This window comes from Ursus americanus, chromosome 14 (genome assembly GCF_024610735.1).
Source record: "Ursus americanus isolate L20-20 chromosome 14, mUrsAme1.1.p, whole genome shotgun sequence".
In the NCBI taxonomy this organism is placed as follows: Eukaryota; Metazoa; Chordata; class Mammalia; order Carnivora; family Ursidae; genus Ursus; species Ursus americanus.
Genome location: NC_142140.1, coordinates 39,920,641 through 39,933,152, shown reverse-complemented (window position 1 = coordinate 39,933,152; position 12,512 = coordinate 39,920,641). Strand labels below are relative to the sequence as shown.

General features: G+C 55.3%; 1 protein-coding gene across 7 annotated transcripts in view; it reads right to left on the bottom strand.

The window, feature by feature from the left end:
* Positions 1 to 5,225: 5,225 nt before the first annotated feature.
* The window catches only part of PFKFB4 (6-phosphofructo-2-kinase/fructose-2,6-biphosphatase 4), a 36,268-nt gene continuing 28,981 nt past the window's right edge, over positions 5,226 to 12,512 (bottom strand). For 3 of the 7 annotated variants that reach the window (XM_087867065.1, XM_087867067.1, XM_087867066.1), the window contains exon 13: positions 5,228 to 10,799. In XM_087867065.1, the coding sequence (XP_087723191.1) occupies positions 10,740 to 10,799 (60 nt within the window). In that variant the 3' untranslated portion in view covers positions 5,228 to 10,739. Of the gene's footprint in view, positions 10,800 to 12,512 lie in introns of all 7 variants that reach the window. The other 4 variants (XM_045778477.2, XM_087867064.1, XM_045778474.2 and 1 more) reach the window with 4 other exon arrangements.

Genomic DNA, 12,512 nt, shown 5'->3' with positions numbered 1-12,512 from the left:
CATGGGGGAGTACGGTGGGGGGGTCCCTAGCCCACCCAGAGCTGTGCACAGACAGGAGGGGCTGGAGGCTGGGAACAGCCCGTGGCTGGGGAATCACAGCCACGCAGCCGAAAGGGATGTGCCCGGGCTGGGAAGGAGGACACCAAGTCTGTGAAGCAGGGAAATGATCACTTCCACAAGCCCCCTGGGGAAATCAGCCCCTCTGAGACAGAAACCAAATTCCCTGTGCTAAATGTGGGGGTCTCAACAAGATTGAGGGTCCTACAGGCAGGACTCATGCTGTAAGGACCCAGACCAGCTGGACTAGCTCAGCCAAAAAAGGCCAGGCCTCAGGTATGGGATGGAGGGGCCGGGGCTTGGCGCTCAGACCCACCCCTCTGACAGCCTGTCTCCTCAGGCCTCCCCCACCCGCTCTTCATTCCAGCCAGTGCCCTTCCCTGCTTAGAAGCACACCCTACCTTAAATTCTGCCCCTTTCCCATCTCCTCTACCTGAAATGGCTCACACCTCATTTCAGGGCACCCCCTTCCCCCCTCCTGCTGTTCCTCTGTCCCAGGCCTGGCGCCACAGGGTCCTCCCCTTTGTCCTCACTCTCTCCCTCTGCATTTCTACCTTGCACTCCCTGCTGGTGTCCTGGACCGCTCCTCTTGCCCCCTCCCCAGTGTGCTCACAGTGTCCCCTGCCCTCCCCTCTCTTCCAGCGGGCTTGGCCTCTGAGATTCCCTGTTCATTCACCACAGTCCAGGCCCTGAGGACTCCCAGAATACCACCTCCCAAGAGCTTCTGGGCCTGTATCCCCAGTTCCACCTGTGCACACTCCCCCCACGCTGCCACTCTCACCTCCAGGACATTCTTTTACTCCCCACTGACCCAGCTCTGGTCTCACCACTTCTCTCCATGCTTCCAGTCTTGATCTTCCTAAGGAACAAATCAGTAGCCACCACCCCCCCAAACCCTGCAAGGGCTTCCCATGGCTCTTAAGGTAAAGTTCCAATTTCAGTACCAGCAAAAAATGGGGCTCCTCACGCTTCCTGGCTCTGCAGCCACCACACACACACCCCTCACCCTCTCTGGCTCACCTTTTAGGCCGAAGTTTAAAACACCACCTCCTCCAGGAAGCCTCCCAAGATGTCAAGTCTGAGTTAGAGCTCCCCTCTATGTTCCCACAGCCCTTGTGACTCCCCCAGCCCAACACCAAACCCTGGGTCATGTGGGTGTCTTCTGCTACTCTGGGGGTTCAATGAGGCTGGGGTAGTGTCTGTCTTCTATATCCAGCACAAGGGCCATGCACATAGTAGGTGACAGATAATTGAAAAAGGAAAGACAGGATCCCCTTCAGCCCACTGACCCCTTTCCCCTGAGTATCAGCCCAGAAATCAGTCCCCTACGGGATGGGCTGCCTCAGTACGCCCAGTCCTCTATGCTGCCCAAAACAGGGGCCTGTGGCAGCAGCTTGTCTTGACTTTTCCTTCCAGGTCCACCCTCCACCCTACCCCGTCCTGAGGCTCCCTCTCCCTGGGCTTCTTGTTGGGCTTGGCGGATAGAAGGCAAAGGTGGGAGGTCAGAGTCGGGGAGGAGAATTCGCAGGTGGGGCTGTCCTCCCCTACTCCTTCCCCAAACTCCTGCCTGCAGTCAACACACCCCACCCTATAGCCACTCCCCTCTCCTAGGTTCCTTTCAGGGCCATAGGCTGAGATACTGAGACTTTATCTAGAAGGCCACAGGAGTGAATGACTTGAGAGATCCCTCTGGTGGACAGATTACTGGTACTGAAATGGATGTGTGGGAGCCAGTCTGGAGCTAAGGCGTGAGAGAGAGAGAGCACACACACGAGCCCGGGGTGGGGGTGGGGGTGCAGAGGGAGAAGGAGAAGCAGGCTCTCTGACGAGCAGGGAGCCCGACGCAGGGCTGCATCCCAGCCCCCTCCCCCCCCATCACGACCTGAGCCAAAGGCAGACATTAAACCGACTGAGCCACCCAGATACCCGGGAAAGAGCTCCTCCTGATGTTAGCCCCCTGGTGCTGCCCCAACCTAGGCTGCCCCTCGAACCTATCTACAGCCCTCGTATTGAGCTCTTCTCAAACACCCAGCTTGACGAGAATGCTATGATGGGAATTCCACGTGGGGCCGGCAGCCCAGAGCAATACCCAGAGATGCCCAGGCGGCCCAGTCCTGACAGGGTGTGGGTGGCATGGCAAGGAGGCGGCCCATCCGCCCGGGACTGAGCCTCAGGGCCAGGAGCGGTGAGTGCTGTTAAAAAGAAAACCACAGGCCCCAAAAGGTGTCCCTCAGACCCAGTTCCCAAACCAGGGCTTGATCCCCAATCTAATTGTGGTTTCAACCTCCCCCAGAAATGTGGTCTTAACCGGTCAGTCGGGAATTCTTGATCAGCGGCCAAGAAGTCGGCCACCTGCTCCTCTCCCACCCCTCAAAGAAAGATGAGGTCATCTGCATGATAAGACAACTTGCTTCGCCCCTAGAAAGAGGCCAGCCGGGCCGGGAACAATCCTTTTCTTTTGCTAACAACTTTCTTGCTTCTACCATCCTCCTATGGAAAGCCTCCAACTTGCCCCACTTCTCGGAGCTCCCCTCCCCTTGCAAGGTGGAACGTTGCCAATTCATGAAGTGTTTAATAAAGCCAATTAGATCTTCACGTTTTACTCAGTTAATTTGCGTTAATCCCCGAAGCTAAAATAGAGGTCCCCCGCCATTCCTTTCACCCAGCACCTGGGCCCCTTTCTTCCGCCTCGGAAAGCAGAAATGCCAGATATTCACTCGCTCTGCGTCCTTTGCCCCGGGGCAAGGGCCTTTATCCAGGTCCAACGAATCAAATGTACCCTCCCTGGAGTTCACTCAGGGGCTGGTGACCAGCAGGAGGACCGCACAGAGCCTACTTCGTGGGGGCCGTGGCAGCTGGGCAGCAGCCTGCAGCGTCTGGGCCGACGGTGACGGCCCTGCCGTGGGAGCACTGGCACGCGCAGTAGGCCCGAGCAGAACTGTGATCTGGGCTGGAGACAAACTGTGTGGCTCCGTGTCTTGTCCTCTAGACCCCTTGGTGGCTCTGGGAGCGACACAAGTTCCTTTTCATAAATTCTCCTTCTAAGTTGGGCATAACTGGTTTCCTGCAACTGATAGAGGAATTGTCCCCAGGGACGGCAAGGAGGTGTCCGGACTGGACATTCGTCTGGTGGGAGCGAAAGGCAGTTTTGGAAATCCAGCTAGGACAAAGGGAAAGGGCTCTAGTTAACCGGGCAGGCTGAAGCCACCACTGGGGGTGTCCTTTAATACAAAATAGATGCTCTTTGTCTCTGCTTCCTGGCACCAGAACTTCTAAAACACTTGGCATGTACTGTCTTTTGGATGCTAATGAGAAGACTCCCGGCAGGGAAAGGCATACCCCCTAGATGGGGGGGGGGGGGCAGGTCACCAGAAAGACCAAGCCATGAATAGAGAGTAGGAATTTTCAGCCCCAACTGGGGAGGTGGGGGTGGAGATTTCACTTCTATCAAACAAAGGCCAGTGATCTTTTTTTTATGATCAACACCAGCGATATCAAATTTTCTTTCCTTCCAAAAATAAAGTTTTAAAGCCAAAACATTATTTTTTAAAATTCTAATCCAATAATTTTATGATCTATGTAACTTGGTTTCTCGGGATTTTGAAGGTAAAGTCTCCCAGTACCCCACTTCTCCTACACCTGTCCTTAAACTTACAAAGGCCAATGATTTGATCAATGGTGTTTCTGTAATGAAACCTCCATAAAACCCTTTTCATAGTGAGTTCAGGGAGCTTTGAGAGCTGGGAAGGCAGGACCCCTGGGTATCCTGAAAGTTCCATGCCACCCTTTCCCTCCCCCAATGCCTCGCCCTACGCATCTCTTCTGTTGGCTGTTCCTGAATTGTATCCTTGTTAATGAACTGGTTAAATGTAAGGAACGTGTTTCCTTGAGTCCTGTGAGTCATTCCCGCAAATTATTGAATTTGAGGAGGGGGCTCATACCTAATGTATTGTCACCTGGTCAGAAGTTATGGGTGGCCCTCTTGGGACTTGTGTCTAGCACCTGAAGTAGGGTCAGTCTTGTGGGCATAAGCCCTTAACCTATAGGGTCTGCACTCACTCAGGAGCTGGTGTCCAAATTGAATTCAATTGTTGGACACCCAGTTGGTGTGGGAGAATCAGAGAATTTAACCCCACTGAATTTAGCGTCCTGAAGTGGCGTCAGAAAACAAGACACCACAGGTGGCCCCTCACGTGGGAAAGCCATTGAGGACGGGGCTTGGGGAGGCCAAGGGCTTCCCCCTACAACAGCGTGAAGGGCCTGAGAAATGCACCGGGTGCCAAGTGGCTGCTTCCAAAAGCTCCAAGCAGCTTAAAGAGAGAACAATAGGGTCAGATTCTTAGCTGCTGCGTGTCAAGGTACGAACAAAGCTTTCTCTGCTTTGCAAAGGAGTCTCCTATCTCCTGCAGCCGTGGGGCTGAGGTAAAATCATCAAACCCACAGGCTGATTCTGAGGCTTCCAGGTGAAATACTGATTGAATTCACAGGCTCCCTCAATCTTTTATGAGCTAGGCACTGCTCGGGACGTCACTGAGTGCGCACAGCGACACGGGAAACACCCTGCAAGCCCACATCCAGTGGCAATTCCCACCTTCCTTGACCCGCTGCTGTCGTCAGACACAGAGGGCCACTCCCCACTCCGCTCACGCTCCCCACACTGCTCCTTCCCACACCCCTCTTCTGGCTCTTCATGTCAAGCTCATGATGTGGGGTCCCCAGGGCTCCGTCCTCAGGGCATTTCTTCCCTTTTGACCTTTCCCTTGAGCGCACGTCCAGGGTGTACGCACTATGATGCCATTTCTTATTTCCGGCCCAGGCCTCACCTCCAGATGCCAAGATGCCACTGCCCGTTAACGCCTCCCCTTGGATATCCCTGGCATTTAATCTGAATGCGCCTTCAACTGGACTTTGGACCCTCAGCACCTGCTGCCCCCTGCGGACCTTCACATGTCCACAGTGGCGAACCCACCCTTGGGCATGGCGTGTGTCTCATATGCCTTCATCCAAACCAGCAGCCAATCTTGGTGTGATTTACACCCCAATTTAGGCAAAATCCGACTACTCAGCAGCCCCAACACCAGCATCAAGGTCTCTCGCCCAGATTGTCACAGTGGCCTCTGGACAGGTCTCCTGGCCTCACTCTGCCCCACTGAAGTCTATTCTGGAGTCAGCAGCAGCCAGAGGGACCCTTTAAAAATGTTCATGAGATCAGGGGCGCCTGGGTGGCACAGCGGTTGGGCGCCTGTCTTCGGCTCGGGGCGTGATCCCGGCGTTGTGGGATCGAGCCCCACATCAGGCTCCTCCGCTATGAGCCTGCTTCTTCCTCTCCCACTCCCCCTGCTTGTGTTCCCTCTCTCGCTGGCTGTCTCTGTCGAATAAATAAATAAAATCTTTAAAAAAAAAAATGTTCATGAGATCAAGTCGCTTGGCTCAAAGTAGCCTCCCATTTCCAAGGCCCCATATTGCCTGCACCCCCTGACCTCTGACCTGGTCTTCCTCCTCCTCACTCCTGCTTCTGCAACCATCCCAGCTCCCCTATGTTCCTGGAACTTACCTGGCACAGCCTGCCCTCGGGGTCTTGCACTGGCTGTAGGATGCTTCACGGCTTCATCCGGGCCTTTGGTCACCTTCCAGGCCTTCTTACACCCCCTCTGTCCCAGCGCCCTGTGAGGCGAGTCTCTCTGTGATCTTTACTGTGTCTACCACCACGGGAGTGTCGGCTCTGTGACAGCAAGGGTTTGTCTGTCAGGCTTACTACTCTGTCCCCACAGCTTAGCCCACGGGAGGCACTTAATGCGTTAACAAATTTCACGGGATGTATGTGGAAGAGCGCAGAGGAATCAGATTACTACCAACACCAGCCCCTCTGCACCCTCCTGCTCACAGAAGCAAGGCCTCCTCCCCTGAGGCCCTGTGAGGGAGTTGGTTTGCCAGGGGAAGCCGACTCTTCTGCCTCTCTTCCCAAACTCCTTAACACCCCCAGTGCCTTAAACTAAAGATGGATTCCAGCAGGACACCTGACGGGTTCAGTCAGTGGAGCACCATGTGACTCCTGATCTCAGGATTGTGGGTTCGAGCCCCACATTGGGTGTAGAGATTACTTTAAAATAAAACAAATAAATAAAAAGTTGGATTCCAGCATGTCTGGAGGTCTTATCACAAAGTCAAACCCAGAGGGGAAGGCTTATGTATCAAAGGAATTGTAAGACTTTGTTACTTTACCTTGGTCACAATGTGGAGAGCATGTGTGAGGAAAGATCCAGGTCCTGGACCAAGGAGATAAGAACCCAAGTTTAGATTGTGCTGAATTTATCGATACAGGTGCACTTGCCGGAAATTTTGGATCCCGTGTGCGGGCTTGAGCTGCTAGGGTCGTTCTGTGTGTCTGTTTGGCCGGAAAGAAAGCCGAGTCTCACTAAATAAAATTAAGATGCCAAAAGCTCCCGGGTATGATGTAGAGGGAAGACTCCAAAGCCTCGGGAAGATTCGCTCGTTCTTGGAAAACAAATGTTGGACCGAGTTTCTCAGACAACTCACCCGGAGATACTCCCTTCCCCACCGTTCAGAAGTTCCTGGCAGAGGGGAACGTCTTTGAAAAGTTTGTCTGCTCAGGGCTGTGTAACAAAGCACCACACACCCAGTGGCTTACACGACAGAAAGTTCTTGTCACGTGGCTGTGGAGCTGAGGGGTCGGCAGGGCCGCGCTCTCTCTGAAGGCACTGGGGAGTTCGGGATTAGGGGCCCGCCCTACGGCAGGACGACCTCACCTCAACTCAGTACGTTTGCAAAGCTGCTATTTCTTTTTAAGATTTATTTTATTTATTTGAGAGAGAGAGAGAGAGCACGAGTGGGAGAGGCAGAGGGAGTGAGAATTGCAGAGTCAGTGCCAAGTGTGGAGCCCCAGGTGGGGCTGGATCTCATGACCCCGTGATCACGACCTGAGCCAGACACCCCCCAAGATTCTATTTCTAAATAAGGTCACATGGTGAGGTATTAGGGTTAGGTCTTGAATGTATGAAACTTTTTTTTGTTGGGGGGGACACAATTCGACCTCAACAAGCACCACAGTCGCTGTTCCCCATGTCAGGGATTCTTTTTTTTTTTTTTTAAGATTTATTTATTTGAGAGAAAGAGAGCACCCTTGCACAAGCTGGGGGAGGGGCAGAGGGAGAGAACCCCAAGCAGACTCCCCGCTGAGCTCGGAGCCCCTTGACACAGAGCTCAATCCCAGGACTCTGAGATCATGACCGGAGCCGAAATCAAGAGTCAGATGCCCAACGGACTGAGTCACCCAGGCACCCCCTCCATTTTTCACTTTCGGTAAAACAGTTTTGTTCAAACAACAATATGCCCAGCCCCACACATGATTGGTCTAAGCCAAACGTGCCAACACTCCCCTTTGCAGGTGATCATTGTATTTTAATTTATTAATATATAGTATATAATGATATTACAAACATAATTCAAATGTTGCTGGAACCTATATTTTTTTAAGATTTTATTTTTAAGTGATCAGTATACCCAACACGGGGCCCAAACTCACAACCCCGAGATCAAGAGTCTCATGCCCCACTGACTGAGCCAGCCCAGAGCCCCTGCTAAAGCCTATGTCTTTGCGACAGCATTTCTTTCTATCCAAATATCCTCTGACCTAACATCCAATGATGGTCATTGTTTCCTAGCAACCCAAAATGCTACACAATTTTTCAACATGACGATATATAATCCCTCTTTCTAGGTTGTGGTAGAAGATGGGACCTGAAGAAAAATTCTCAGAGTGTTAAATCTTATTCCTTCTGCTGTTGCTTTGCTATTAATAAGTGCTGAGGCCTCTCATGTCAGCATGTCAGGTGTCCACCTAGGAACTCAGTACCCAGAGACAGGGTGAGGACCATCAAGCTGTCCCCTAATCTCACCCACCAGGAAGACCATCACAGCGGAAATCCCGCTGAACTCGGGGATGAAGCCCAGGGATTTCTGTCACCCATCATGACACAGCTGGGTAAGGCAGAGCCATAGTTATTGGCAACACCGAACTCCCCAGAAGCAGCCCAGCCACAGCTACCTCCACCCCCACACACTGGGAGAGGTGCAGATGGGCACCCAGCCATGTCCAGCCCCATCGTGTCCACCAAGGAGCAGCCCTGCAACCTGCCCTCCAACAGCCCAGCCCCAGGGCAGGAGGTATGCAAAGTCCAGTGAAGTTCTGGGGCACGGGAAAGGGAAAACCCTGCCCCCTGCCACCATCTCCCCCAACCCAAAGGTCAGTGACAAAGAAAACAGGACAGAACCAGCCAACACACTCCCACTCACAGCCTTGTGTCACCCCTCCATCCTCGACCCAGCCCCTGGTTCCCTCCCTCCCCAAGGGTGCCAACATCTGGGACTCATAATTTCCCCTTAATGGTCCTCCAGCTCACCTCAGATGCCCCTTCACACATCTGCTTCCTGCTCAGGGGTGAGGGCCCAGAACCCTAGGATGGCCCAGAGAAAACTCAGCCCTGTCCCTGCCCATGGGCACCAGGCCCAGGACTCACTCCAGGGGAAGACTGTTTCCTCTCCAGAGATGGGTAGGCATGGAAGTGGGAGCTGGACCAAAGATCCCAACACAGACCTAGGAGAACACAACGTGGGAGTCTGCGGAACCAGCTAGAGATACCTCCGAAATGGAGAGATGGCCACCAGATACGACCTTAGATTCTTATTTTTTATTTATTTATTTTTTTTTAGTAAGCTCTAGGCCCAGCATGGGGCTTGAACTCACAACCCCGAGATCAAGAGTCACATGCTCTACAGACTGAGCCAGCCAGCCGCCCCAATTTTTTTAAAAAAAGCATTTATTGCAAAGAATGCTGGACACAGTGTGACATGTGGCTGAGATCCACCAACACCCATTCCAGGGAGAATGGGAAAATGTCTTCAACACAAGCACATCGACCATCATGGATAAAACCCGGCAGCCAACCCAGCGGGCTGTTGTCCATGCAGACACCAGCCTGGGCAGAGGTGGAGAGGAGCTGCCCCCACCCATGCCATGTCTGCTCTGGCCCAGTCCTTGTAACACTCTGCGTCTAGCAGCTCCTGACTGCCCTCTGGGCACAGAGAAAAGGCCTCGCGGGTCTTGCCTCAGCCAGCCTGAGGTCCCGGAGAGGTGGGGACATCCACACGTCCATGCCGCCAACCAAAGAAACCCACTATGGCCAACAAGTAAGTGTGTCCAAGTGACCCAGTCACCAAAACTCTGGGGGACACAGAAACAAGGGCTGTGGTCCCCATGTCCCAAAGGCAGTGGCATGGTCCTCTGGTCCCGAGTCCAGGGCTAAGGGCTCTGGCAGGAGGTAAGTCCAGAAGCTCCTCCCCCAGTCCTCTACCTGGTCTGTCCATGGCGACTCCTGCACACGAGGCTGAGAGACCACCAGGTGGGACAGGGGCATGCACTCCCCACAGGGGCAGGTGGCACCTACAGGCTCCAAAGCCCTGGGAGGCTGGGAAAGGTGGGCTGTTCTGCCAGGGAAGGTTCCAGGTACAAGGTGGGCTCGGGATCCTGAACCAGGACCCACTTGTGGACAGCAGGGCGTCAGACTACAGACCCAGATACCTCCTCGCCCAGCCTCTCGACTTGCTGGCCAGGCCTCCTGCCCAGCTACGAAATGGAGCCAGAACCCACTGCCCAGCCCTCCTCTCTGGGCCCAAAAGAACACAGGGGCGCGTGACAGAAGCCGAAGCTGCGCCATGCTGGGGAAATCCTCCCAGGCTGCTTCGGATTTCCCGCCTTCGCCCTGTTCAGTCTCACAGGCGGAGGTCAATGAGCGCCAGGGCAGGCGTTTTCTCTGAATGGTTCACAGCAAATGCATTTCTCTGCCACCAGGGTCTGCTCCTATGTGGACGCAGGTGGCAACGGGGGAGAGGTAGCCTGGGGAGCATGGCCGGGAGGGTGAGGAGGAATGACAGCCTCTCCCTCGAGCACCTGGGTGTGCACTGGGAAGGGAGCTCACACGACCACCCATGCCATGTCCCCCCATGTCTTTACGTGCTATCACTGTGCCAGCTGTTGGGCAGGGCTGGCCTTGGCCACCAGCTCCCCCAAATGTTCCAGTGTATGCGCGATCGAGAAGGGGTGACCACAACAGCCGTGCTCCCTGCGTGCGTCTACTGAAGCTCCAACTCGAGGGCCGAGCCGGCGGGGGTGTCCGCCCCGGCGGCTCCCCGGTTCCTGGCAGGGCAGGACGGGAAGGGTGTTCCCTCTCACCCAAGGCAGCAGAGCTCAGGGTCCCACAGAGAGAAGACAACAGAGTCACTGCTGGGGTCGCCGGGTCCGCCTCAGACAGCTCGGCCGTGGTGGGACCCTCACAGCCGGGCTTTCTGTTCACATGTTTAGGGCCTCTCACTTCACAGAGCCAACGGACCAGGGGGACAGCACCTCAGAGCTGCAACGGAAGGACCGGGTTGCGAGAACACCTCTCACCAGCCCTGGGCGGTCGCAGTCTGGCCAAATGCGTTATAGCAGCAGGTCGGGCACCACGTTTAACCCTGTCACCGTTCGCAAGGAAGCAGGGGGGCTGGTGCCCCGGGCTCTGGGATGTTCCAGGAGAGAAATCGTCACATGCGCCATGAGGCCTGTAAAAGGGACCTCAGCTGCAGAGCTCAATACCTGCCTGGTGGTCACAGTGGATGAGACATGGTCACTGGTGAGCAGGGACCGTGACAAGGGCTTCCTCCGGGGGCCTCGAGATGTCTACATTCTGCAAAACAACACACACACACACACACACCACAGAACATTCGCTCTGTGGCGAGAACAGATGGACACCCACTGTCCTGCTGTTTCCTTTCCTCATCACTGTAGCCCTCTGGGTTCACATATTCCCACCCACCCCACCCCCAGGAGCCAAGGCGGTGGGACTCCAACCCCCGCATTTCCCTAAGAGCAAGGGCCCAAGAGCCCCACCACACGTGGTCAGTGGACGAACACAAGGGTTCAAAGGCAGTGGAGAAAGGTGCCTGGGTCCTGCTTACTCCTTGCTCACGGGGCAGGCAGCACCCAGAAAGAGCCCATCCCACCTCCTGCCTCAGGCCTGAGTCAACTGGGAGGGAACAGCTGGCTGGGGGCTCAAATCCTCACCAGCGGGGGCAGCCAAGGGGACCCCGCTCCTGGGGGTGCCCACCTCCTTGTCTAAGTGTTGGTGGGCAGGTGTCAGAGGAGCCCCAGCAGCCTGTGGACCCCTCCTTGTCTGCGGCCTGCTCTGTCCTCTCAGAGCTGGGGCACATGGCATCCTGGACCTCCCGAAGCCCTCAGCTGCAGACAGCTTTCGCCAAGCCACAAAGCCCAGCTCCTTCCACGGCCTGCTGAGCTCACGCCTGAAGGATAGGGGCCCTGACACCTTCTTCAGCTCCACGAGACGGTCCTATGAGCCCCCCGATCCTGGTGGCCCATCTTCTTGACTGTGGGCCCTCTCAACCATCTCGTGCTGAAGCAGGTCACCTGGGGCTGTAGCCCCGTGCAATGGGATGTACCTGGACCCACAGGGAAGAAGACACAGCCCCCAGGGGCCCACCTCTGGCTTCACTGAACCAGCCACTGCAATGGGAGCCAGCACTCAGAGGTGGGCAAGGGGGCTGCCAGCTACCCCATGGCCATACTGGCTCCTGCCCTGTGATGCGGGGATCAGCCCCCAGTGCCTGCCGGGTCCAGGAGCTTCTCTTACCATCACCCTGTCAATGCTGGGGCCCAGTGCCTTCTGGACTGTCCTCAGCACAAAGGGTGCCTGTTAGGACATGCCTTCCCTAGTGACCTACGGGGGCCAGACGGGGCCTGGAGCAGAGTCTCGGGACAAACAGGGAAGAGGCCTGCATGGTAGATGGTCCCAGTGAAGAGGCAGCAGCCTTAAGAACATCCACACGTCTCCGCCAGTGGGGACCAAGGCCAAGGGCCTGCCGGTGAGCAGCCCAAGGCGTGCACCTTTGACAGGGACCCAGAGCCCACCATGCCTCCTTACAGGTGGCAGCAGGCACAACTGAGACCCCAGGAGCCTTCCTGGCACAGCAGACTCTGGGAATGGGGTCCAGAAGGGCTGGTGCAGCCCTTGGCCTCAGTGGAAGAGGTACCCAGTGTGGCAGAGAGACCTCCCATGGACACAGAAAGGAGCTCCAGGCAGTACTTTGAGGGGCTTCTGTCTAAACAAGGCACTGGGGGGACACAGGGTGGTGAACTACTCTCTGCAGGACCATCTCTGTCCAGCCCCAACACGCTCTCTGCACCTGCATGGCCCTTTCCCCAACAAAGCACATACCATTTTAATTTTAAAAGTGCTCAAGTTGGAAAAGATGCTCATGAGGCCTGAACTTATAGGGGATCATGGAAGATTTCCCACCCACCCCCTTGTAAGCCTCTTGCTTCTTTCCCAACTGGGACCCCCTCCCCCCTGGCTTAGACCTCTATGGTAGGGCTGCTGGGA